The sequence below is a fragment of the Serpula lacrymans genome (assembly GCF_000218685.1).
Source record: "Serpula lacrymans var. lacrymans S7.9 unplaced genomic scaffold SERLAscaffold_4, whole genome shotgun sequence".
Taxonomy (NCBI): domain Eukaryota; kingdom Fungi; phylum Basidiomycota; class Agaricomycetes; order Boletales; family Serpulaceae; genus Serpula; species Serpula lacrymans.
The window spans coordinates 851667-878149 of NW_006763293.1; the positions used below are offsets into that span (position 1 = coordinate 851667).

Genomic DNA, 26483 nt, shown 5'->3' on the forward strand with positions numbered 1-26483 from the left:
ACACCTATCAATGCACGTTTTGCATCGGGAGTCGCACCCGAAGTATGTCTGTGGTCCTTTCAACCCTCATGCCAACTTTTAATTGTAATTCCAGCCATCAGCGAGCAAGCGCTACCTTTCCCCAACATATTCCTTTTCTTCGACCGTGTCACCAGAAACTGCGAATACCCTCGCTCTCGGAGACGAATATATCCTCGGCGTTTACGCACGACCTTCCCTCGTGCTCTCACATGGTCGCGGTTGCTGGGTGTGGGATAAGGATGGCCGGCGATTCCTCGACTTTAGTGCAGGCATTGCTGTCAACGCACTAGGACACTCAGACCCGGAGCTTGTCGAAGTAAGTCACTTATCATTGTATTTGCATGAAGTAGTGGACTTTGTTGGATTTTCGCTGCCTTTGCTGTGCTCTGCACATAACGTTGGACACCGGTTTAGAGGTCTATGCGGGTAGCACCGTTTTACACAAGATGCAGATACATGCTTTTTACTTCTCTCTAAAATCCGCCGAACCAGTGCTTATTTTTACAATTTACATTATAGGTATTTCAAACGCAGGCTTCGAAGCTTATTCACACTTCAAATGCCTTCCACAATGAATGGGCACCGAAACTTGCTAAGCTCCTCGTAGATCTTACTCAACGAGATGGTGGCTTGGGATATGCTGCTGGCAGTACATCGTCATCTGGCGCTGGTGCAAAGGTTTTCTTCGCAAATTCGGGAACCGAAGCAAACGAGGGCGCACTCAAAATTGCTCGTAAAGTTGGCAAGGACCGTTGGGCCGCCAAAACTGGCGGAAAGCCAGACGACCCCGCCTGCATCAAAACACGCATCGCATGCTTTGAAAGCTCGTTCCATGGGCGGAGTATGGGCGCTCTGAGCGTTACATCAAATGCGAAGTACCAGACGCCATTTACCCCGTTGATACCAAATATTGACCGCGGAGTGCTGAATGATCACTCATGCCTGAACGGGTTAGTAGGTGAAGACACCTGCGCTGTGATTGTTGAGTGTATACAAGGAGAGGGTGGTATCAACGGCGCTAATGAAGAGTGGTTGCGAGCGTTGAGGAAACGCTGTGATGAGATGGGTGCTGTACTGATCTTTGATGAAATCCAGGCAAGTACAGTAACAATTTCTCGACACTTGTCAAGAATGATTAATTGATGGGCATGCGTTTAGTGCGGAATGTACAGGACGGGAACGATGTGGGCACACTCGGTGTTCCCTGTGGACTGCCATCCAGATATGTTGACGGTGGCAAAACCCCTCGCAAATGGTTATCCCATCGGTGCTGTGTTGATGCGCGATAGCATTGCATTAACAATGACACCGGGTGAGTCACTACAAGCTGATGCTTGAATTACAGGAAGTTGACACGTCTACAAAATAGGCACGCATGGGACCACATTTGGTGGATCACCAATGGCCTGTGCTTTAGGCCATCATGTTTTGTCTCGCATCAGCTCACGGCCCTTCATCACCAATCTTCAGGAGACAAGCGCCTATCTCTCCGATCGGCTCGAGCTTTTGCCGAAGTGGTTCCCCGAGTTCTTACACCCGGAGGTACGCGGAAGGGGGCTGATTAGAGGGCTTGGATTTAAAAATCTAGAGCACCCTGGAGAGGTTGTTCGTCTCGCACGTGAACGGGGGGTTTTCATGCTGACGGCGGGTAAGGACGCCGTGAGACTTGTTCCCTCTTTGAACGTGGAGAAAGAGCAGGTGGACATGGCAGTTGACGTACTTGAAGGATGCTTGAGCACTCTACGGGGATAGATGGAGGATTTAGAACGATGTACAGAAATTCTTGGTACTTCTCTCCATGGTATCGTGGGTTGCAAGAATCTAATGCGGTTTCCACTTTGTGAAACGCTCTGACTTGTCGAGTTGCATCGGTCCATTCTGGCGTCCGCGTAAGGAAGTGATCCATGGCCGTCGGCAGGTTCGGTCACGTGCAGTGCAGCCAATCAGATGAGAACTATTTCCCATGTCTTATAAGGTTGCCAACGAAACTTATTCATAACAAAATTCTTCTGCCTTTTCGTTCCCCCAAGTAAGTTACGTTCATTCCATACCGTCAAACCGTACTAAGGCTATACGACTTCGCTGCAACTAGCCAGCTTGGTACTAGCTCGTTTCTGCTGCATATATAAGCTCAGTGACTGCAGTCGGGCACTCCTTAAAATCGTACAATGGAGAGGCTTTCCTCACTTGCTCGCTTCAAAGCGTCCTGTCCGTTCTTGGGCAGGACACAATCCACTACTCTTCGTAGTTTGTGCACATCGTCTTCCCCGCGCTTCCCCTCGCTCTCCAAATTGACTGAGACGGCTACACAATGTCCTATCATGGGTCCAGCTCTTGCTATGCGTTCCACTCAAATGGTTGCTGGATATGCCAGTGTCGCAGGCCAGGCTGACGTGCAGAAAATTCATCATAGCAAGGGCATCTTCCCTGGCACAGTTCTCTCTGATGCTGACATTGCCAAATGCCCCCATGCTTCGGCTGCTCGTGCTGCAGCTCGCATGGCCGAGGACCTGGCTGCTGCTTCTACTCCTGTGGAAGCTGCCAAAGCGGCTGCCGTTGGGTGTCCCTTCCATCAAAAGGCGTCTGCGAATTCTTCTACCGTGGCGCCTGCCAAGGAAGAAGCTGCCGCCGAAGATACGCCTGGTGCATTCAGTTACGGCCAGTTCTACAATACAGAGCTCGACAAGAAGCACAAGGACCAATCCTACCGCTACTTTAACAACATCAACAGGCTTGCGGCTAAATTTCCAGTTGCTCACACTGCCAATGTCAAGGACGAAGTGGAGGTGTGGTGCGCAAATGACTACCTAGGCATGGGAAATAACCCGGTTGTCCTTGAGACTATGCAGTGCGTCTCCTTCTGTTTACTGCTGCGACTAATCTTCATTAATTAATCCGGTCGTTTTCTACAGTCGAGCACTCGATAAGTACGGCGCTGGAGCCGGTGGTACTCGTAATATCGCAGGCAATGGTGCTATGCATCTCGCTCTTGAGAAAGAGCTTGCTACCCTTCATCGCAAACCGGCCGCCCTCGTCTTTTCGTCTTGTTACGTCGCTAACGACGCTACGCTCTCTACACTTGGCTCTAAGCTACCTGGTTGTGTGTTTTTCTCTGACTCGTCCAACCATGCGTCTATGATTCAGGGCATACGTCACTCTGGTGCAAAGAAGGTTATTTTCAAACACAACGATTTAGAAGACTTGGAGCAAAAGCTAAAAATGTGGCCTTTGGATACTCCGAAGGTAATTGCCTTTGAGAGTGTATACTCCATGTGCGGTAGCATTGGCCCGATTAAGGAGATTTGTGACCTGGCAAAGAAATATGGAGCCTTGACATTCCTCGACGAAGTTCATGCTGTCGGACTGTACGGTCCCCGCGGTGCGGGTGTAGCTGAACATCTTGATTACGAGGCACACAGAGCTGCTGGTCAAAACCCTGAGCCTGTTAGGGACAGCATCATGGATCGTGTGGATATTATCACTGGTACGTTATGCCGTCCCCTTCATTGTCGGATTTTGTCATTTACACTTTTATGCAGGTACTTTAGGCAAGGCTTATGGCACGGTTGGAGGGTACATCGCTGGCTCGCACAACTTTGTCGACATGATTCGGTCATACGCTCCCGGTTTTATCTTCACTACATCTCTCCCTCCCGCAACGGTAGCTGGCGCCCGTGCTTCTGTCATCTACCAGAAGCATCACGTCGGTGATCGTGCACTTAAACAAGTCAATGTCCGCACTGTTAAAGCTCGTCTTGCGTCTCTTGATATCCCGGTTGTTCCTGGTCCTTCGCATATTATTCCGGTTCTCGTCGGCGATGCTGGTCTTGCAAAGCAAGCAAGCGATAAATTGTTAATGGAGCACGGTATCTACGTACAGTCTATCAACTACCCTACTGTTCCGGTGGGCGAGGAGCGTCTCAGAGTCACGGTGACCCCCCGCCATACCGCAGAACAAATGGACGGCCTCGTTGCAGCTCTCGATAAAACTTTCATGGACCTCAGCATCAACCGTCTCAGTGATTGGGTGAAGCTTGGTGGACGTGCAGGTGTGGGCATTGGCAAAGAAAACGAGGTCGAACCTATCTGGAGTGATATGCAAATCAAGGAAGCTGGTGCTCCACGTACACTCAAAAATGGCGAGCAGGCATACGTGAACAGCGACGCTGTTTCAACTGTCCGAGACAGCTTCATGGAATTGTTAGGCCCTATTATGAACGTGCAGGATGACAAGATTGACGGCAAGGTGGAGTCCGCTTTAGTTGATGGTGCACTGAAATTGGCCTCAGGAGCAATGCACAAGGTGACTTACGCACCAGAGAGGGTGGAAGTGCCTGTTGCTCCTATGGTTGCGGTCTCTGCCTGATTTACAAGTCCGTCGCTATCATGCGTGGTCACTTGCTAGTTTTTCTATTACGTTACTGCTGTCTGTCGTTTACTTTGTTTCGATTCTACATCTTTCCCGCTGGGGATGCTGTACTATCATCCCTAGCATTACAGGAAACGTGGAAATGTTATCATGTTGCATCCCAGTTATTAGGTTAGTCTCTGGTGAGCAGACATGATGTCACCTAGCCTTGATATCGTACATTTCATGCCGCTGTCGGGTGTGGGGACTGGATGTGAATACCTAAGCAAATAATTGAGATGGGTGATACATAAGTATCATGTAGAGACCGATAACACATTCAATAGTGTACGAGCTCTTGATTCTTTTACGGTATCAATTTTGACGTCTTCTACATCCTGAGTTTTTGGAGGTTCTGTGGCAGATGGGTCTCCCACAGGCAAGGAGAGTTCTGGTGTGGATTGCTGTGGTTCAGGGGGTGACAATATGGATTGACATGTTTTAACGAGATTCTGGATGGTTGCACAAGTTAGTGAGTTGGAGGGCTATGGATACTGAAGAATGAAACGAAATGAAGTCCTTGCATACCTCCTTCACACCACCTTTCACGCCAGCGAGATACTGGACTAGTAGCGGGACATAATTTTCAGGAATCTGCGCGGGGCACAAAATTAGTCGGCCGCTGGGATAAGTATATCAGTGAGAAAGAGAAAGACACACAGCTTCACTCGACCATGCATTCCTAACAAGCCAGTTTTGTCGTGCTTTGTTGAACTTCCAATTTGGTGGGTCCTGAAACTGGGCATACGCATATGACAATGCTGAAAGACAAGGATCTATGTATCAGTGATAATGTACAACACAAGATGCAGATAAATCTATACCTTTGCAAGCTTGATTAGTCAAAACTGTGTCGTTTTCAGGGTCAGGATATGGGAGATCGTGATTTTTTCGTTTCTTTTTCTTCTGTGGCTCTTGTGAGTCGTTCAGTTTGGTATCGCCATTTTCTTCCGCCAGAGTATCCTTTTTCCGTTTCTTCTTCTTCTCTCCTTTAATCTCAGTAGAAATATCTTGTGTATCCTTTGAGCTTTCCTCCTCTGTCAACTGTAGTTTCCCTTCGACCAATTTTGTGGCTTTCTTCTTTTTCTTCTTTTCAACGGTCGTGTTTTCAACTAGAACTGGTAGAGAGTTTCCAGACACTCCTTCGCCGTGATCACCGAGAACACGTTTTTCCTTCTTTCTCTTTTTATTCTCATTCATTGAGCTATTCTCTTTCAGAGCTGCCTCATCTTCCACGCTTTCCTCGATCCTGCGTTTCTCCTTTCCTGATCTTTTCTTCAATGCGCTCTCTGCATCTACATCACTGTTTGACTCCACATCTTTTACGCGTTTTGGTTTCTTCTTCTTCTTCGTAGCTGACTCCTCTTGAGCATTTGAGGCTGTTTCATCGTCGATACGCTGGATATCGATACCGTCTGTAAATTTCTTCGGTTTTTTCTCTTCGGTTTTTACGGGAGAATGTATTGAAACATCGTCATTCCCGGCATCTATATCCTTCTTTTTAGATTTGCGAGATTTCTTGCTTTCTTTTGTGGCAGATTCGTCGATGGCCATTGATGTTCCGAGGAAAGCGAGACCTATATGCGTGAAATTGGCGACTGAGACGCGATTACTGGTCACTCCGGCTATGGCGGCAGTGCACGTGGCGAGGTACATGGGTCCCTGTAAAGTCGGACACAAGAATAGCCTTGTGAACGGCTTTCCCATCTGACCATTTCCCAAGTCTTTTTTCTTTCAATGGGCCTTACAATATCGACTCTTTTTTCATCGTTGTCGTCACTGGTACGATGGAGCAAAGACCAAGATGTCCGAATACTGATGCTGGGGCTTGATTCTGCGGGGAAGGTATGCATTAGTCACTCGTGCTGGACGCCTCATTTCTGAGCATCGGACCATCGTAACTGGGGTTTTGCAGACTACAATACTATACCGACTACAGGTGTGTATTGATCCGCATTGTTTTTGCAAGACCTCACTCATCTTTGGCGAAGATTGGTGAAGTAGTTTCTACAATACCCAGTAAGTAGTAAACTCAGGGTGACATTGCACGACGCTTACATTTGAATCAAGCTATTGGGTTCAATGTGGAAACAGTGCAAGTAAGTCGGGTCATCGTTGCATATAAATGCCTGGCTGTAATGGGCTTGGCAGTACAAGAACATCAAATTTCAAGTATGGGACCTTGGTGGCCAATCAAGTATACGGTGCGTTCCCTCAAATTTACCATTAAATTCCAACAATAGTTAATTATTACTCCTCAGGCCATACTGGCGGTGCTACTTCCCAAACACTTCTGCCATCATATACGTCATCGACTCCTCTGATCATGCCCGCCTAGCGACATCACGAAGTGAGCTGTTGACAATGCTGTCGGAAGAGGAACTTGCTGGAGTCCCGCTGCTTGCGTTTTGCAATAAGCAGGATGTTGAAGGTGCTTTGAAGCCAGAAGAAATTAGCGAGCAACTGGGGCTCGCAGGTGGAGAGAAATCAAGGCAGTGGAGTGTTCGAGGAAGTTGCGCCACCAAAGGTGAGGGTCTGGAAGAGGGGCTGGATTGGTACGCAAATATCTCCATCATCTGTTATACTTTGGTGGTATAACTGATAATAATGTCTGACAGGTTGGTAAACGCGATACAGAAGAAATAAACATTTCTTGGTTTCCGCAGTGTCCATCCTTGACGCGCTGTCCTATTGGATCGCATTTTGTTTTATCCCTTGGTGCTTCTTTGTCTTCTCTGACATTTGTCTATAATTTCGAACAATCTGGCATACCCATCTGTAACCCAAGAGTATTGATACTGCATCTAATTTTGTCGCTATAGATATTGATCTTCTGAATGTCAGCTCTCAGTTTTCTTAATGCTTGCTGCTATTTTAGCCACGTTCTCGACTTTGTTGAAGGTAACTCAACGACGTCCTTTTCATATGATACACCATGAGTTCGCGTAGAACGATTGTTTTTCTTATGTGCGTCCGCTCTGTTTTCAATCAATATCGACTGATCGCTCTGCAAACAGAAAATTGCTATTAATGGATCTAGTATAAGAGTTGAACTATCGTTTCAGTGAGATATCGTGCTGACTTTAGGCTTTTCTCCAGGTTGTGTCAATTGCGTTTTACTATGCAAATCAATTTGTGAAAATTATGGAACCGGCGGTCCCAGGGACCGCTAAATGGCTTGCTGGTATTGCCGATGAAGGTGTCGCAGATATAAAATTAAGCCAGCTATCACCTCCAGGATATCTTAATGGGAGCCCATTATCATCCAAGGACAGCCAAGTTGTAGTTATTGTGCTTCTGGGGGTCAACGAAGGTTGGAAGTATCAGCAATGGGATATGTCATGCATGTCCTTGCGTCGACCAACTCCAATTCCATCGCTGCTCCTCGGGCTCCGCAATGCATTTCTTGTACACCTCCACATCTGGCCTCCAAATCCGCACTGTGTGGTCATCTGCGCAAGATGCAATCATGTCCTCCGCCCAATCAACAGCGCTTATTTCGCCTTTTTGGCCTTGTAACTGCACCCCGTTTGGTAACCATGCTGGCGCTGACCTTGTAGAAGGAGAAACGAACGTCCTGGATGCGTTACTGACATCAAACAGGAACATGCTCCCATCCTTGTCTGAGCTGCCACTTGCAAGCCATCTACCACATGGAGAGACAGCCACCTGAACATAGAACGAGCTTATGCGCATGTTAGGGTGCCCGTATGACCCTAGAGGCATGAGAAAAGGAAGGGAATAGGTGTGTAGATGCGAGTCAGCGCCAGATGCGAATATGAGGCCAGCAGTAGGGCCTGCTCCCATCGCCAGACTAGTGATGCCACGCGGACGTCGAGTGCCGTTCATGATTGTGGGATCTAGCATGGAGAGAGATACAGGAGCAACGGCAGATTTGGCGGTTTTGTTTGATCCTTTCCCATTTGGTATTGCGGTCGGTAGACGAAGGTCCCAGAAACGCAGAATCCTACAGGAGAAGTCAATCCAGATGCTTCATGATATTAGCGAGTCGACTTACCCATCAGAGGAGCCACTGCTTATCAGACCATGGGGCTGGCTATTAGGATAGATCAAGCCTGTAACGCTTTTTGGCAATGGAAGCACTTTCTTCTTCCTTCCTTTTGAAGTATCCTGGCCATGTGCTGCTGGAATTACGAGAACCGGTGATAGTACAGATGTCTTGTTTTCGGCATTTTGACTACTGTTGAGCCTCAGATCCCACACGCAGATCGACCCATCCCTTCCTCCTGAGCTTAGTAGGTCGTCGTGGGTCGGATCCCATACTACACATTTCGCGGTTCCACTATGTCCTCGCAACACATAGAGGCTTTTCTGAGTTTCAACAGACGATACTCGGATTGACTTGTCTCCAGATGCTGTTGTTAAGAGGGAATCGTCATTGCTCCATTGTACATCGAATACCCCATTGTTGTGTGGTTGATAGGTGGTTCGCTGTGGTTCTGTATAACACAATTAGACATTAAAATATCCCATGAATGCAAGAAGGGAATACCGTAGTCCCAGTCTCGTCTTTTTAAAGTGTTAACGACTATTAGTGACCCTTGCTCTGTAGCCACGGCGATAAGGGGACGGCCACCATTCTTTGCGCCTGAACAAGCACGTAGTGTTTGATCAAAAAATGAAAAATATTGATATTGACAGAAATTACCATGAGAGTACGAGCATGCATATGGGAGGGTAGTATCGGTACTTTCAAACGTGGAGTAGCATCGATATACGTCAGATTTATGGGAAGAGACAAATGATCGTAGTATGGAATGTGAGGATACTAAAAGCTGGTCAGAGATATGAGCGATGGATCGGTAAGGACACTCACGCATGTTCTGCCGTACGCCATTGGGACGACATATTGACGCAGCAGCCATCTCTCCGAAGACTGTTTGACGTCGCACTCTGCTCTTGACAACGACCACGTCGTCATCACTATCGGATCCATCTTCTTCACCTTTGGGGGACAACTTTGGCCTTTTGGGAGCATATTCATCCAAACCAGAATAGGGACGCTTGGCTTTTCCGTTCGCTGATAGTGAAGATAAAGTATGTGAGGGTACGGGTACTCCGTCATTACAATGAATGTTCGTGCTGTTGACAAGAACAGACGAATACAACTCAGAGCTGTTCATTGGTGTCGACAATTCCGAGTCCGCTCAAAGAATAAAATGTATGAAAATGTTGTGTGCGACGTGCCGGGGAAGAAGAATGACCACCGTTCGGATTTTTACGCGGTCGAATATACACATGTTGCGTTGAACGCGTCCCCAGTGGTGATAAACGCGTCGCGTCGCATCACGTGACTAGTATCAGCGTGTCCCGGCGCTGTGGTGGCGACCGTGGTAACGCCTTGGTGGCCTTCCAAATCGGGAAGGACCACCATTGTTGAATCGGGATCCGTCGAAGAGCAGCACCAGATACACCACTGGTCACCATGAATCCGGCAGGAGTACATGAGCAGTACATTGAGTGCATATAGGAAACTATGAAGAGAAAGAGCAAAGATGACATATGTAATCAGTAATAAAACTAAGTGAAACTCAGCTGCTGCCCGAGAGGCTATAGAAACGACTTTATTATTTACCTAAGTGAAACTACAATAGATGTTAGTTTAAGGTGATCTCTAATAAATGTAATGTAACATACCTCAGCCGCTGCCCAAGAGGCTATAGAAACGACTGAGGTATTCCTATACTAAACCCCCTACTACTTATAGTCGGAGGTGCTACTCGCTACAGTATAATGACTCCTAGGAGTACAATTGTGCTCCTAGGAGAACAATAGTTACTCCATGGAGTGGTGGATATGCTCCATGGAGAACAATGGCTGCTTTGGCAGAGACCGGGTTTATCCGGTTTTGTCAATCAGTTCTATCTATTTGAATGAAATCTCAGGCTACATGTAACTGTTACGATTTGTCTACCTCTATTACGGACTACTCATTTCTCTTTACTCATCGGTTATACCATCGGACCGATGACTCACATCCCTCACATACACTTCCGCTCCTCTCGCACTTCTATTACTTTGTATAGTACTCAGTCCTCAATGGACAGACCTACCCTAGATAGGACGTAACTCCTATCGCCGACTTACTTCTCTATAAATACGCTTGTAACAGTAGTAGTATTCTCCAATACGATTCTACGCAGTTCACGCTTACAAAGCTAGAACTTCCAAGATCAGACTTCCATACGGAAGAAGACCAACAACCGTTGGAATCCCTCTATTCAGAATTACATCCTCGAACTTGTCTTTGGATAAGTCTCCTTGAACAAACTCGACGAACCCTCAGACTTTGTTAAGCACTTTGTGCGTAACAAAAGAATCGTATTCCATACCAGAAGTCCCACCTATTTAGGTTTGGGAAGAAAAAGCCGACAATACGTCGCAACGACCGAGAACCAGATCTCAGAGAGCAGGAAGAAGCTCAGACGATTTACAGACACAGACAGCAACACCCCCGACATCGTCCAGACAAGGAAGGATAGCAGCACCACCCCCCTTCCCTCAACCAGACGTCACCCGACTCCACACCAGAGAACAGGCAGACGCATTCTACGGAGCCAGAACACGTTGGCTACAGTTCTACGCGGAAAGTCATCCACAACTAATCCCCAGAACACAACACGATCCTCCAGTAACCACAGAAAACATCTACAACAAAGACGACTTCGAAGAATACGCAGCGGAAGGTGAACCAATACCCCTTCCCACACCACAGATACTCCCCACCGCACCCAACCCATCTCCTACCCCACCTACCTACACCATGTCAAACGCTACGACACCCAAACCCACTATGATTGGGAAAATCGACGACTTTGATGGGACCCCAGACAAGGCCCAAAGATGGATATCATCCACTGACTTACACTTTGACATCAACGACACCATTTATACCTCTGACAAGAAAAAGGTGTACGTAGCTCTCAGCTACATGAAGGACGGAACCGCCGCCTCATGGAGTGAAGCCAAGATGACCGAATACAAAGACAAGAACGCCTACCCCACATGGGCAGATTTTATGAAAATGTTCACAGCCAGTTTCAGAACAGCAAATGTCAAAGGAACGGCTTCGGCCGCCTTGATGAAAATGAGGATGGAACCAGGAGAAAATGCAGTAGCATTCAACTCGAGGTTTATGCTAGATGCCGGGAAAAGCGGCATCAACAACGAAGCCATGATCGTGTTTATCAAAAGGCAATCCGACCCCTCCTCCTCCGCGGAGCACTCACCAGAAAGGAACTGGTCACCATTGAAGACTGGATGAACACGGTGGCCAACCTAGATGCCAACTGGATCAGTGCCAACACCATCTCGGAAGGAACGTGGGGGGCCAGAAACAAAGAAAGACAGTACGACAAAAATCGCAAAAGTGGACCATCCACCAGCGTGAAAAGGCTGACCAAAGACGAAGAAGAAACCAGGAGGAAGGAAGGAAGGAAGGTGCTTCATATGCAACGAAAAAGGACACATCGGGAGGAATTGTAGGAACAAAGGAAAGACTCCCGAAAGAAAGGTACGTCAAACCGAAACTGAAAATGACGTCAAGACAGTGGTAGAAGAAGACAGGGTCCAAAACATCATGAGGATGTGGAGGGAGTTGGGAGAAGACCAAAAAGCTGAGGCGATGAAAGAATTAGAAGACGAGGGCTTTTGAAACGACGGACTACCCCGATGTTAGTACCGTCGAAAATGGCAACTGTAACAATAGCAACGATCAATGCCAACTCTTTATGAATCGATTGCTCGTTAAAACAGAAAACCATTGGAACCAAAGCCCTGATAGATTCAGGAGCTATGGACGACTTCATGGACACAAAATTCGCCATTAAAAACCGACTCCCCCTCCAAAAACTCCCGACCCCTATAACGTGTAAAAACGTTGACGGAACCACGAACAAAAACGGAAAAATTACGCATTGCACCTATCAGAGAATAGACGCAGGAGGACAAAACAGGTTTACAAAGTTTCTATTAACCAGACTGGACGGAGAAGACGTATTGCTAGGCTTCCCCTGGTTACGAAAAGTCAACCCGGTCATTAACTGGAAAGACAAAGAATTACCGTACTCAGACAAACACTCAATCAGGACAAACCAAACTACCACGGAAACAAAAATCAGGACAACCACAGTAGACGAGGACGAATACGAAACCATTCACAGATACGTATCCGACCACACACCCTATCCTCGAACCACGATTCGGTTAAAAGTCAACTCGGCAATGGAACACGCACAAATACACGGAGAAAGAAAAGAAAAACATATCCTCCCAGATGAATATAAGGGCTATTCAGACGTCTTTGACAAGAAGAAATCGGAAAGACTCCCCAAGCGACGGGAATATGATCATGTAATCAACATGAAACCGGAATTTGTACCAACGGATTGCAAACTGTACCCACTGGCACCAAAGGAAGATGAAGCGTTAACGGAATTCTTGACGGACAACTACAGAAAGGGATACATCAGGCCAAGCAAGTCGCCACAGGTGTCCCCCTTCTTCTTCATTGGCAAGAAGGACGGATCACTCCGACCATGCCAAGATTACAGAAAACTAAACACATATACCGTAAAAGACCCATATCCACTACCCCTGATACCCGACCTCATCGAAAGATTGAAAGGAGCCACCGTCTTTACTAAACTGGATCTACGTTGGGGATACAACAACGTAAGGATAAAAGAAGGAGACGAATGGAAAGCTGCCTTCAAAACCAGCAAGGGAGTATTCGAACCAACGGTCATGTTTTTCGGCATGTGCAATTCCCCGGCAACATTCCAAAGGCTGATGAACGACAAATTCAAAGACTATATTGATGAAGGCTGGATGATCATATACATGGACGACATCCTCATCTTTGACACCAATATTGAAAGACTCCGCATCCGGACAAAACAGGTTCTACAAAGGCTACGAGAAAACGACCTATTCCTGAAACTTGAAAAATGTACCTTTGAGGCGGAGACCATCCAGTACTTGGGAATGATTGTTTCCCACAACCAGGTATCCATGGACCCAGCCAAACTCGCAGGAATACGTGATTGGCCAACCCCGAAAGACACCAAAGGCGTACGGAAGTTCTTAGGTTACGGAAACTTCTACAGGAAGTTTATAGGCCATTACTCTGACCTAGCCCGACCCCTAAACGCCTTGCTAGAAAAAGACAAAAAGTGGAACTGGACGAAAATTGAAGATGACGCTTTCAAACTATTGAAACAAAGATTCCTTGAATCCCCTGTAACCCAAATCCCCGATTCCTCGAAACTGTCGAAGATAGCAGCGGACGCGAGCAAACACGCCACCGGAGCTGTATTAATGCAACCAGACGATCAAGGACAATGGCACCTGTGCGCATTTTTCTCGAAAACCCTATCCCCCGCAGAGAAAAACTACCAGATCTACGACAAGGAACTTTTAGCGGTAATGAGAGCTCTGAAGGAGTGGAAACACCTGCTTTTAGGAAGCCCACACACGATCCAAATTCTAACGGATCACAAGAACCTGACGTACTGGCAGGAGGCCAGGAAACTCACACCACGACAACGAAGGTGGCAGCTGGAACTGTCACAATACAATTACACATTAGAGCACGTATCTGGAACCCACATGGTGGTACCTGACGCACTCTCGAGACGACCCGACTTGTACATCGATAACACGGACGACGACGACGACACCCCAATGATACCAGCGTCGGCGTTTCTGTATCACACGAGAACAATAAAAAACACAATAGAGCAAGCAATGCTCACCAACGACAACTACCCTGGAAGAACGAAAAAGGAAGATTGGCACAAAGCGGAAGGACAGTTCTTCTATCAGAACAAACTACTGATCGACACTGCAGAAGAACAGAGAACGATCATCAAAAATCACCACGACTCACTAACCGCAGGACACCCAGGAAGACTAAAAACCTATCAACTAATAAAAAAGTCCTATTGGTGGCCAGGAATGATGAAACAGGTAGAGGAATACGTGAAAGGATGCGCAACTTGCCAGCAAGCCAAAGTAAACACGCATCCAACCACGGCACCGTTGATCCCGAATCAAACACCGAAGACCAGTGAACCGATGAAGTATCTCTCGGTGGATTTCATTACAGACTTACCCGAGTCTATAGGGTATGACAGTATAATGGTCGTGGTAGACCAAGGACTTAGTAAGGGGGTAATCCTCTCACCTTGCCACAAAACCATCGACGCACTCAAAACTGCACGAATCTTCCATGACTCTGTCTTCAAACGGTTTGGACTACACGACAAAATCATATCCGACAGAGGCCCACAATTCGCCTCTGAAGTATCAAAAGAACTCCACAAACTCCTAAACATCGAAACCGCACTCTCCACGGCATACCACCCACAGACTGACGGACAAACAGAACGATCCAATCAAGAACTAGAGATCTACCTCCGCATCTTTTGCCAGAATCAACCACACAGTTGGGCAAAGTACCTTACGACGGCCGAATTCTGCCACAACCAATGGCCACACTCCACGAATAACCAATCGCCATTCTACCTCCTCATGGGATACGAACCCCGAGGAATCCCGACTAAACACCGATCCACAAACATCCCGTCAGTAGAAAAACGATTATCCGAACTGCTTAGGGCAAGAGAGAACGCTCTAAAAGCACACGAACTAGCGAGAAGCAAGATGATGAAACGAACGAACGGAAAGTTCACCAGATTCTCAGAAGGACAAAAGGTGTGGTTAGAAAACACCAACCTGCGGGAAAAAGCCACCGAATACAAGAAGTTCAACATGAAACACATCGGACCTTTCCGCATCCAAGAAAAGATCTCTCTGGTAAACTACCGATTATCGTTACCTCCCCATTGGAGGATACACAACGTTTTCCACACATCCCTCCTAACCCCGTATACCGAAACCGACACTCACGGACCGAACTTTATCCGACCACCACCTGACCTTATCAACGAAGAAGAAGAATATGAAGTAGAAAGTATTCTTAGACACAAACCCTGGAAACGCGGATGCCGTTACCTGATCAAATGGCGCCATTACCCTCATTCCGAAAACTCATGGGAACCAGAAGAACACCTGACCAATGCTGCGGAGATACTGGAAGCCTATAAGAGAGACCACAAACTACGTTGAAGAGACAACCACCCCCACCACCACCAATCCTCTGTCTCTCAAAACACACAACATGTCTACTTCTCACTCTACCGGCTTCCCCATCACCACCTACTCTGTACCCGGCGAAGCCAACATGCTAGCCGACGAACAAGTGTCCTTTGCCCGAGGGCAACGACACAACCAGGCTGACGTCTCTGACGCCATAGAATTAATGTCAGCCAAAAACGCCCACGTCTATCTATTTCGTGAAACAGAAAAATGCTATCCCGATGCGTACCACGCTCTTTCTTCCCTATACACTTTCCTTAACATAGACCTCGTGGCTGACGAACTCCTGAAAGCCATAGACTCACTACATTCGTTGGAAAACGAGCATTCGCGGCACAACAATCAGGACTCGAGTATCTGTCAGGCACTCCGGATGGAAAAGTTAGTTTTGGAATCTTTGGAACGACGCTTGAGGATGAACTCCTTGAGTGGGCAGACGGACGCGGCAAAGGCATATTTGGAATTAGGCGGGAAGATCTTGCTAACCGAGGCACGCACGCGGATAGAGCGAGACGGCTATACGAGTACTCCTCCACCCGGTTTGTCCCGCCGGTCCCCATTATACCCAGATCAGATCAGTGTTACCCCGGAGCTCACCTACCCCACCGCCACTCCACAACCTCCGCCCACCCAGTTAGCGGAAAAATACATTCCCACCGTCCCAACCAGCCCGACCTCACAAGGGTCGAACCCCTCCAGTCCCCGTTCCACTGGGTCGAACCCAGAACCACTACCACCGCAGTCACCTCCGCCTCAACCAGTACCAAACGCCCAAACCCGTCGCCTGACGAAACGACGAGGAGCCCGACTAGGCCGACAAGAAGTGATACTCCAGATCCCCGTCGTCAGAACTCCATCGAATCGGCAATCTCGTACGTTGAAGAGTCCGAAAGACAGTCCGCCTGGCGTAACGCGCAGGCCTGAGACCGGCTCCCCTTCCAATCCAATCAACGTAGATGACGCTGACATGATTGACCAATTGTACGCGGGAACATACAACCTGGGAGATGACGATCCCCCCACTCCCAAATCCGACACCTCGTCCAATACCCGACGAAAGTACCACCAAGGCGTTCACGACAACGCTCCTTACTGTCAAAACTGCGGTTGGAGTGATCACCGTACATATTACTGCGAAGCTTACTACTGCCCCGACTGCGATAGACGTGCACCAGGGCATAGTTTCAATTGGTGCCCTATTCGTAGGGAAAACGAAGATAGGATTCTGATGGAGGGATTACATGGAGATGTCAGCTACGATGACAGCTACAACATGGATGGCGAGGGTACCGAATTTCGGTGAAATTCGAAGCAAGTAAGGGGGTAATGTTATGATTTGTCTACCTCTATTACGGACTACTCATTTCTCTTTACTCATCGGTTATACCATCGGACCGATGACTCACATCCCTCACATACACTTCCGCTCCTCTCGCACTTCTATTACTTTGTATAGTACTCAGTCCTCAACGGACAGACCTACCCTAGATAGGACGTAACTCCTATCGCCGACTTACTTCTCTATAAATACGCTTGTAACAGTAGTAGTATTCTCCAATACGATTCTACGCAGTTCACGCTTACAAAGCTAGAACTTCCAAGATCAGACTTCCATACGGAAGAAGACCAACAACCGTTGGAATCCCTCTATTCAGAATTACATCCTCGAACTTGTCTTTGGATAAGTCTCCTTGAACAAACTCGACGAACCCTCAGACTTTGTTAAGCACTTTGTGCGTAACAGTAACCAGATCTTCCGAGCCGCTTGCTATGAAATTTGACAATCCCTAGTACAACGGAAACAGTGAGCTAATATCTGTTTTGTTTACGAGTTTGAATATAGGAGTCACTAACTCACCTAACACCCCAACCACTGCTAGACAGAACATAGACGTCCTCAATCTCTGGTGCAATGGATCAACTTAGCGGCAGGAGTGATAGTAATGAAGGCACAATGGAAGTGGCTTATGAGGCCAATGATTTGTGAGCCAATTCTCTCGTTGTGGAAATGTTTATTCATGATGTATCTGTTAATCAGATATTTAAAAAACCGCAGTGAATTAGTTGCTTTAGTTCATCGTCAGATCAACAAGTGGCCTTTTGATGGAAATAGAAAGTTCAGTTCCTCGAAGACAGCAAAGGCGCTTATTATGAGTGTGCTCTTGGAACCCAAGTACGGTTTCACAAAAGTGATATCAGTGAGTGGCCCGAAACCAATCATTCTAAGGGTTTGTTTCAATATGCATATATATCAGGTGACAGCATCAAATACACCTGCAGTAGCTCTTAAGCCAACAACCGCAGGATGGGGTTCTTCCAATGCTGTAGGTCAGTTGGACTATTATACCCTAGTTTTGTTTGATGAAAATAGATTCTCGAAGTCCCCACATGCCTTGAACTTGAACATGCTCAGCAGCAAAATGTCAGTGCGTCATTAGAAGGTGAGACCGTTTCACCAAACTGCTGAGAAATCACAACTGAGTCCTTTCCTCCCCCCGCTTTTCAAGCGGTTCTTCAAGGGAATGACAGCTCTTTACCTCACCTGCCATCTGTGATGCTGTGCCCTGTCAATGCAGAGGACTGTCAGGAGTGCTCTCAAAGGGGTTATCAGCGTACAGAGCCCACACTTATAGTCCAGGGTGGGAGTCCGGCCATTCACACTTGTCAAGTACAAGTATGCGCCATAGAACCATTACTATGATGATCGTACTGAGAAATTTTTCAGTGGCATGTGCGCATATACATCCATGATCTGCGTTGTATTGAAAATCTGGCAAAAACAACATGCACCATCCTAATAGAAGAACAGGGCCAATGGAATGAGAATTACTGGCATGCAAGTGTCTAGGAGCTGGTTCAAAAGCTACAGTTGACCTCCGCTTCACTGTCTGGTATGTTTACCATATATCCAAGTTTTCTGCCTTGTCTAAACTAATCATGCTCATTGATCAAGGTTCTATCAAACTGTCTTACCTGGACCCCATTTTTCCGGAGTACTGACAAACATTTCTGATTACTGGTCCTGGTGAGACCCTTGAAGACATGGTACCGGATCCCCAGCAACTTGTGATTTCTAATGAGAATATCTTCAAGCTTACTGTTGAGCATTCACGTTGTAACATGCTGGGGTCAAAGTTGCAGAGTAGATCAGAAACACCATCATTGGAAAGATCTCAGTATGGTAAGGCTGATAGTTGTTGCATTCAGAAGCTTTGCTGAGAGATATCCCTAATGCAGGATTGAGTTGCGCAAGTGAAATCCGTCCACTCAAAAAGGCCCACACAGTATCTTCTACTGCCAACACAGAAGAAAATAAGAGGGGACGGAGGGAGAAAAAGTTGTCTATCTCAACTGATCATGTTTTGTGGCTCCGTGAACGACTTTCATCTCGCATTGGCTATCAGGAATTCAAAGAACGGCAAAATCATGTCCAGGAAAACTATGACATTGTGTCATCATGGACGTTTGCAGTGGACTTTTGCGAGGTTCATTTCAAGGTTCCACGAACAACACTTTTGAATGGGACACATCGTGTGACGAAGAAAAACATTGAGGTTGCACTAAATATTGGTGCAACATAGATGGCAGAGGCTGAAAAAGCAGTCCGCACACTGCGGCGTTTTGGTGCAGGAGGTCCCAAAGAACGATTAGAGGTTGTTGATATGGTCAAGCTTCACCAACCCAAGCCTCTAGGCTCTCGAGTCCTTCTGGACTTCCTTTGAGCTCAGCAGGGGTAAGAACAATGGTTAATACTTTTTGTCCTTAATCTTGTTAATAACAATAATTGGTATTAGTACGAGTTATACAGTAGAGTATGAAGTGTTGAACAATAATGCTTATCTCATGGATACTGCATTGCTGCTTTGAGTACACTCCCCTTGTGTTTTGCCAAATAGTCACAAAATGCCCGTGCTTTGAATTGAGGTTTACATTTTTCCTCCAAGAACCGAAGAGCAAGTGCAATGTCCCAACGGGGTTTTTCCACCAGTGCATTGACCAGCTCAACAACCTTCTTCCGACGCTGGCACTTAGTCTTTAGAGAACCAATGTTGCGACACCATTTGGCCCCCCATTGCTCTGTTAACTCCCGAGTGGATAGAAACCCGTTTAAACCTTCAGTCCATTCTGTCCATATATCTGAAATATCCAGGGTAGGCTGGTACCGGTAGTATGGTACCCATTCCCCTTCAAGCCACTCCCGCTGGTGACTATTAAGATGGTTTCCATATTTTGCTATTAAGATTGTTCATTTTTTGGCACGTATGTCAGAAACAACATTTGTTTCTGGTTCAGTAGGTTGAGTGGAACTAGTATGCACAATTGTGTTTGTATGCAGTACTGGTGAGATGGTAGTTGTTCTATTCTCTGTTGGTGTGCTAAACGAAGCAGATGAGAGATTAATGGTTATGTTTGGAATGATAGGTGTGGCTGCAAGGTTTGGGGGAGCATGAATAGTGGGTGGTACATGTTTGAGAGATAATGGGGGTGGTGTAATTTGTGTATGCAAGTCTGCTTGTGTTCTTGCAGCTAGTGAATATGCCATATTATGATTGAGTTTATGCTGCCAGTGATACTAGTAGAGGAGACGTGAAACTACTTACCAGTATAAATATTTTTCTTGCGACGAGATCCTTTTGAACCAAGGACCATCTCCACCAAACCATGTAGCTGGTCTAGTCTCTCATTCATATTATTCCATCTGACATCATTCTCAGCACGTTGGGCCTCTTGTTTGAGTGAAGCACCTGTTATCAAGCCACGTAGGCTCTGAACAAGGTGTTTGGGAAGGTTCTGAAATGCTAGTCGAGCCTGTTCTTTGGCACGGGAAATAGAAGTTGTTGCATTTGCAGCAAACTCATGAAACTGGGGTGTATTGAATGGAGCATACCGGAAAATAGGAAGATTAGGATAATTTGAAAACATAACAGCACCATCTTGTAAAAGAACAAGACGGAACCAAGTCATAACCTGTAGAAACTGTTCAAGGGCAATGTCTTTTGCTAGTCTGTTGCTCCGGACACATTCTGAAAGGGCAGAACATTTTTGCTCTACCCAAGGGAATATCTGGGAAAGAAGCTCTGCCGGTGGAGCTATGGCTTGCTTGAGTATCAAATTACAGTAAAAAGCTGATATGGCTTACAAAGGCAGCCATGAGAAAGAAGATACTGCTCAGGATTTTGGCCATTGAATTTTGCAGCACCAAGAATAGCATCCATAGGTAGTGCAGGGTCATAGACAGGAGTGAATGATCCACCTTGGCTCCATCCACCAAGGGCCTTTGTTCCTGACACTGTGGCACCATGTGAACGAGCTGTTTGAGCAGCGTAGTGTCTCCCTGCATGTGTGACTTTGGTGATTGATATGTTATTTTTCATGTGCATTAGGTTAACCCGGTCTCGATGATCTGTGAAATAAAGAATAAGTAAATGAGGCTATATTCAGAGACATGGCTTGATGGTGATAAACACAATAGAACTTACTTTCATATGACATTTCTTTTGTTTCCAATCCCACAGCAGGAAAAAGACGATAAGTATACCATTCCCAATAGCCATACTCACCATAGTTTGTATTGGAGAAGTCAGGTGCAAAAACAGGCAGTGGCAAACCAAGCATATGGAAGCGGGCAAAAAACTGCATAGCTGTTGCATTCACAGCACAATGTTCAACAAACCGGTGTCGAATAACACCATGCTCATCTACTCTGCCCGTCTGGTTGTGTTTGGCATTATCAGCTAGAGCTACAAGGACCTTCAAGAAAATATGATCACCCTGAGTAGCTCAAACAATTTAGCTTGTACGTACCGGAATTTTGGTGTCATTCAAGGGACTTTTGATCATAAACAGATCTGACCAAAGTAGCATTCGGCAACTTTCACCCTGAAATGCAGTGGCCGAAGATAATAAAAGCATTGCACGGTCTCTTATACCAAGGCATATATACTGCAGGCCTGTAAAGTCCATCAAACACCAAAGCGACAGCCGAGTGAGCTCTTCCTTTGTATATGTATCTAGGAAAAATGAAAACAGATTAGCATTGCATGCAAGATTGAAAAAAATCTATCACTAAACTTACCAGATGTAGTCCCTGCGGCTTTCAATGCTTGAGCTTGTTCCACCCTTTTCGGCTCATTATGTTTTGCAGCTGATTCAAAGGTGCAAATTCGAACATCAGAGCGAAGGCTTGAATGTGTCTCATGGGCTCTGGGATACAGATGCTGATGTTGAAGCTGGTAGTACTCCAGGGCACTGATGGCCTGGCAAATCTGAGACTTTCCTACTGTTGTGCCTTGAATGGTTTCGACATTGCTGCCACGCTTCCGCTAAGCAAGAATATGTAGGCCATCAGCTACATCAATTTGGAGAGAACTCAAGAATGCAACTAACCTTCTCATGTGTTGTCTCATATGCAAGGAACATAGCAACTTTTGCAGCGGTAATTGGGAAAGGAGGGATAGTAGCCCTTGTAGCATCTGAGGCGACCACACTAGCCTGATTCTGAATCCACCAATTCTCATAATGTTTCACATGCTGATTATATGTTCCCTTTGTTTGCTTGTCCTCTTGCTCTTTTGCAGCTATCTGAAGCCGGACCTCATGTGACTCCATGTTGAGGGTGTCAAGGGAATGCTGCATACGAGGAGACTCAAAGGCAGGCAGCACATGATTTCTAGTCACTGCAGGGCCTGGCTCGCTGACAAGACCACCAGGGGTTTCAGGAACAAATAAAAGCTCTGGTTCGCTGGCTGAAGAGTGGCCAATCACCGTTTCAGTGGTAGATGTTATCAGAGTCTCATTCAACATGCGCTGTTGCTTGAAGGCAAGTGGTGAAATGGGTGGTGAACGAGTGATGTGAACAGCCAGTGTGATAAATGGGGGATCAGTCTTCTCCTAAAGAATTGTGTGCCAATCTCTATGTATTTATGAGATCCTTATGAACCGAATAATGCAGGCAGTGACAAACCTTTCAGAGGTTCTTGGTTCTTGAATTTTGTCGCTGTTGAAACAAACTATGTGAGAGTACTCATGGATTTGAAGAGTAGAGCCCCGCTAATCTGGGATACATAAGTGAAATAAATGTGAAGAAAGTGAAAGTTGAACCAGTAATGAAAACAGATCTTTCAATGTTTTTGCAACCAGTCTACATTTGGCCTGTTCGAACAGTTAGTGCAGAAAATATTTTTTATTGTTATGTGAAGAAAGTGAAAGTTGACCAGTAATTAAAACAGACCTTTCGATGTTTTCGCAACTGGTCTACATTTGGCTTGTTCAAACAGTTAGTGCAGAAAATGTGTTTCAATCACTATGTGAAGAAAGTGAAATATGATTGAAATGGACCTTTCTATGTTTACACAACTGGTCTTCTACAATCAAAACAAACGGGGCACAATGGGAATATGTGCCCCATTTGTAGTCTTTGGTTCTCAAGTCTTAACCCTTGTTTGTCATGGTCTCTGCAATTGAGACAAACGGGCACCCTTCTATCCACAATTTGCAATCATAATGAATGGGCCACAATGGGAATATGTGCCCCATTCATGGTCTTTGGTTCTCAAGTCACAAACCATCATTCACCATGGTCTCTGCAATCAAGATGAACGGGACACACTGTCCCCACCGGGAACAACATGCCCTGTTTGTTCTGTTCATCTGAATAGAGTAAAAACAGAATTGAATTAGTAAAATTAAAATTAATTGAAAAGAAAAGAACAGAGTGTGTGTTATGTGAAAAAAAATATAAAGTAAATTTAAAAAAAACGGAGCACAATAGGTTATATGTGCCCCGTTTGTGGTCTCTGGTAAAAATATCCAGTAAATAGAAAAGAACGGGAGCACAATGGGTTATATGTGCCCCCGTTCATAGTCCTCCTCTGGTCAGACACAAGGGGGAAAAAAAAAGTAAATTAAAAATTAAAAAGAGAACTCACCTTTGGGCTGCCATGAGTGAGACTGGCATAACTCATCTGGCAGATGACCACAGGGCTTCGACACCTTGTTCAATCAAGGGTTGACGCTGGCATTGCCGTGTTGAACGCTGCATATCATATAGACAGTGACTGTGGATGAGAATCTTTTGATCCGTCCGATCCCTCGCGTTTTCATACTCCGCTCCAATCGACCATTGAAGCCGAAGGATTCGCAACCCAGGTTTTGCGAGTCTGGGCACTGGCAATGTCCTGCATACTGGAGTGGTCACACGACCTTCCCGTTCGGGCGGGGTTACCAGCGAGGTGACCACAGCCAGTCGGTGACCCCACGTATGTTCTGTGTAATACACCACGGGGGTTCCAGTGGTTTCCAGGGATTAGTGGAATAATTCGTGGACTGTATCTTATGCGTTTACCACATTGTATATCTGCACAACCAAGCCGGGAAAGGTATGATTTGTTGGAATAAATATGTTGAGTCTTGAGACAAGCTGGTACGAAGCGCCTAGAAAGGAAGGCGAGTAAGTTAGGGTGGCCCGTGCACCACTATATACCATCAAAAATTTTGATCTCATTATTTTACTTACCTATAAAGAGGGCCTAGTTGCCACATATCACCTCAGACTCTGAAACAAGGTCTGAGGTGAGACCCTCTACATTTTCTCTCCTTCTTGAATAGCTAGCTGATTATTAGTATAGCTTCCTATCTTATCTATAGGTACTTATCTAAATGTATACTCAGACTCTGAAACAAGATCTGAGCTTCCTATCTTATGTATAGATCAATCCAAAACAACTTGAGGTTATGAGCCCTGCCGACAATGTTGACAACAAGGAGTCGCTAGGAGTGCCAAAACTCGAGCCATCAGTCTATGTATAAGACAAGGTTAGAGTGGGCTTTGGCTGACAAAGAGTGCGTTGAGCACTTACCGGGAACTGCACCCAAACTGTTGCCACCCCCACCATTGCCTGGTGGAACAGCACAAATGATATCCCAAGCCCAGCATGAAGCACTGGCTACTTGGACAAAGAAGGAGTTTCTTGCGAGAAACATCCTGGGCCAAAAAATCCCAGACTCAACGCTACAAAAGATACTCCATAAGACGACTGTTGCTGATATGTGGCAATCCATTGTCCAGGAAAACAAAAACAAGACCAAATTGGTCCAATCTGAATTAAGGGATCGGTTAGCGGCCCTACGTTACTCTGAAAAGTCAGACATGCGTACTCACATTGATAGAATCTGTGATATGTGGGAGCAGCTTAGTGCTGCAGGCATCCAATTATCTGACAAAGAGAAGTTGTCAAACATTATCCGATCCCTACCCCCAATGTACTTGAGCTCGTCTCCCAATTATCCGCCTCTGCCCATTTGAACGGGAAATCTATTGACCCTGAAACCCTCATAATATACCTACTACAGGAATACAACTGACTCACCATTGCGACAAAATGTCCCAACCCAAAAGGCAAAAACACCACCATGTCCGCAATTATGTCGTCCAAAAGGGGTAATCAAGGCGGTAGAAGTTGAGGTTGAGGCCGAGGAGTGAGACATAACTCCAAGGATAGATCATCCGAGAAGAATGAAAATAAGTGTTATAACTGTGGGGGAAAAGGACATCTTAGCCGAGACTGCCCAAGCAAGAGATGCGATCGTTGAAGTGAAGGCAAAAAAAACCTACCAGAAAAGAAAGCTGAAGATCCTGACAGTGATCAAAAGGGGAAGAAACCCGAGCAAGCCAACCTGGCAATAGTTGAGTGCAAAGAAGAAGGGATCTAGTCTGCTGTTACAATTGATGTACCAGTACCTACTTACACTTCACTTTTCGTACTTTTACTTTTACTTTTTCCAAGTCACATAACCAGTTGTAACAACCAAGAGTTAGTTACTCCGGTGCACACTAAAACAAGCTATAAAGGTAGTGATGAGGGAGTGGTTACCCCTTAGGTAGGACCGAGTTAGTTGGTAAACAACAGGAGGACTCGCTGAGGAGTCTCCTTGATCTATTGGGGTATTTATACTACTACAAGTTTATTTGTATATATGTACTGTACAGTTGATAAAGGCAGTGGCTGATGATGTCATGAGGCCTAGCTCGTATGACCAGCTTCACTGCGTGAGAGAGTTTGTATCTAAAATAAGAAGAAAGGCATCGCAGCGTGAGAAAGTGGAGTTTGAACAAAAGGGAAAGTGCCACATGGCATGCAGTGTGAAAACTACAGTAAAAGGTTAAAGAGAAGAATGAAAATTAAAGGTTCGGAAATGTGTTATTGTAACACCAGTCATGTGACCATTTACTTTACTTTACATTTTCGACTTTTTCATAGTCACATGACCAGTCATGTGACACAACACCTGACCAGTGTCTAGACTCATCATGTGACTGGTCACATACTAGACATCGGACTTTAAACTTTATTTACAACTGTACAGTACCTCATGTATTTTAGTATATATACAGGAGCAATACATGGGGTAGGACTCAGCAAGTCCTCCTGTTGTCTACCAACAACTAACTTGGTCCTACCTTGAGGGGAAATCCCTCCTTTTCATTACTCTTCTGCTTGTTTGTTGTTGTGCTCCAGTGCCCCAAGACTGTGTCTTGTTAGTGTTGTCACATTACTTTGCTTTCACAGACGACAAAGCGAGAGAAACTCACCTTTTCCTAATGTGCAACAAAAGCGACACCTTCTCGCAATTCTGCATGTACGAGGCATGGCTGCAAAATCACATGAACACCACCATCAAGATCCTACACAGTGATTGAGGCGGCAAGTTCTTGAGCAGAGAGTGTAATGAATACCTGCAAAAGATGGGGATAGTCAGAAAATTAACTGTCCATGACACCCCCAAACAGAACGAGTGAACACACTCTTGTGGAGAAAGTACACGCTATGCTACATGCAAGTGGCCTACCTAAATATCTGTGGGGAGAGGCAGT

The 26483-nt window shown here is 46.0% G+C and overlaps 7 protein-coding genes across 7 annotated transcripts; 6 read left to right on the top strand and 1 right to left on the bottom strand.

The window, feature by feature from the left end:
* Positions 1-2189: 2189 nt before the first annotated feature.
* Positions 2190-4387, top strand: SERLADRAFT_435088 (uncharacterized protein; the record flags this gene model as incomplete). The annotated part of the gene is made up of 3 exons (XM_007315343.1): positions 2190-2869; positions 2934-3505; positions 3561-4387. The coding sequence occupies 3 exons, from the start codon at positions 2190-2192 to the stop codon at positions 4385-4387; spliced, it is 2079 nt and encodes a 692-aa protein (XP_007315405.1).
* A 1679-nt stretch (positions 4388-6066) lies between these two features.
* Positions 6067-7294, top strand: SERLADRAFT_460534 (uncharacterized protein; the record flags this gene model as incomplete). The annotated part of the gene is made up of 7 exons (XM_007315344.1): positions 6067-6274; positions 6345-6368; positions 6421-6448; positions 6500-6528; positions 6581-6633; positions 6691-6984; positions 7048-7294. The coding sequence occupies 7 exons, from the start codon at positions 6167-6169 to the stop codon at positions 7073-7075; spliced, it is 564 nt and encodes a 187-aa protein (XP_007315406.1).
* A 474-nt stretch (positions 7295-7768) lies between these two features.
* On the bottom strand, positions 7769-9573 carry SERLADRAFT_435091 (uncharacterized protein; the record flags this gene model as incomplete). Its single annotated transcript, XM_007315345.1, has 5 exons — positions 7769-8396; positions 8448-8889; positions 8943-9038; positions 9099-9218; positions 9267-9573. The coding sequence occupies 5 exons, from the start codon at positions 9571-9573 to the stop codon at positions 7769-7771; spliced, it is 1593 nt and encodes a 530-aa protein (XP_007315407.1).
* Positions 9574-11227: 1654 nt separating this feature from the next.
* On the top strand, positions 11228-11452 carry SERLADRAFT_381934 (uncharacterized protein; the record flags this gene model as incomplete). The annotated part of the gene is made up of 1 exon (XM_007315346.1): positions 11228-11452. A coding segment is annotated over one exon (209 nt), but the record flags the coding sequence as incomplete, so codon positions are not given.
* Positions 11453-12205: 753 nt separating this feature from the next.
* Positions 12206-12472, top strand: SERLADRAFT_340636 (uncharacterized protein; the record flags this gene model as incomplete). The annotated part of the gene is made up of 1 exon (XM_007315347.1): positions 12206-12472. A coding segment is annotated over one exon (267 nt), but the record flags the coding sequence as incomplete, so codon positions are not given.
* Positions 12473-15891: 3419 nt separating this feature from the next.
* On the top strand, positions 15892-16279 carry SERLADRAFT_381935 (uncharacterized protein; the record flags this gene model as incomplete). Its single annotated transcript, XM_007315348.1, has 1 exon — positions 15892-16279. A coding segment is annotated over one exon (265 nt), but the record flags the coding sequence as incomplete, so codon positions are not given.
* Positions 16280-17522: 1243 nt separating this feature from the next.
* On the top strand, positions 17523-18311 carry SERLADRAFT_406457 (uncharacterized protein; the record flags this gene model as incomplete). The annotated part of the gene is made up of 5 exons (XM_007315349.1): positions 17523-17593; positions 17649-17808; positions 17866-17934; positions 17982-18036; positions 18118-18311. 5 exons carry the CDS (start codon positions 17523-17525, stop codon positions 18309-18311), a joined length of 549 nt encoding a protein of 182 aa, XP_007315411.1.
* Between the last annotated feature and the right edge of the window lie 8172 nt (positions 18312-26483).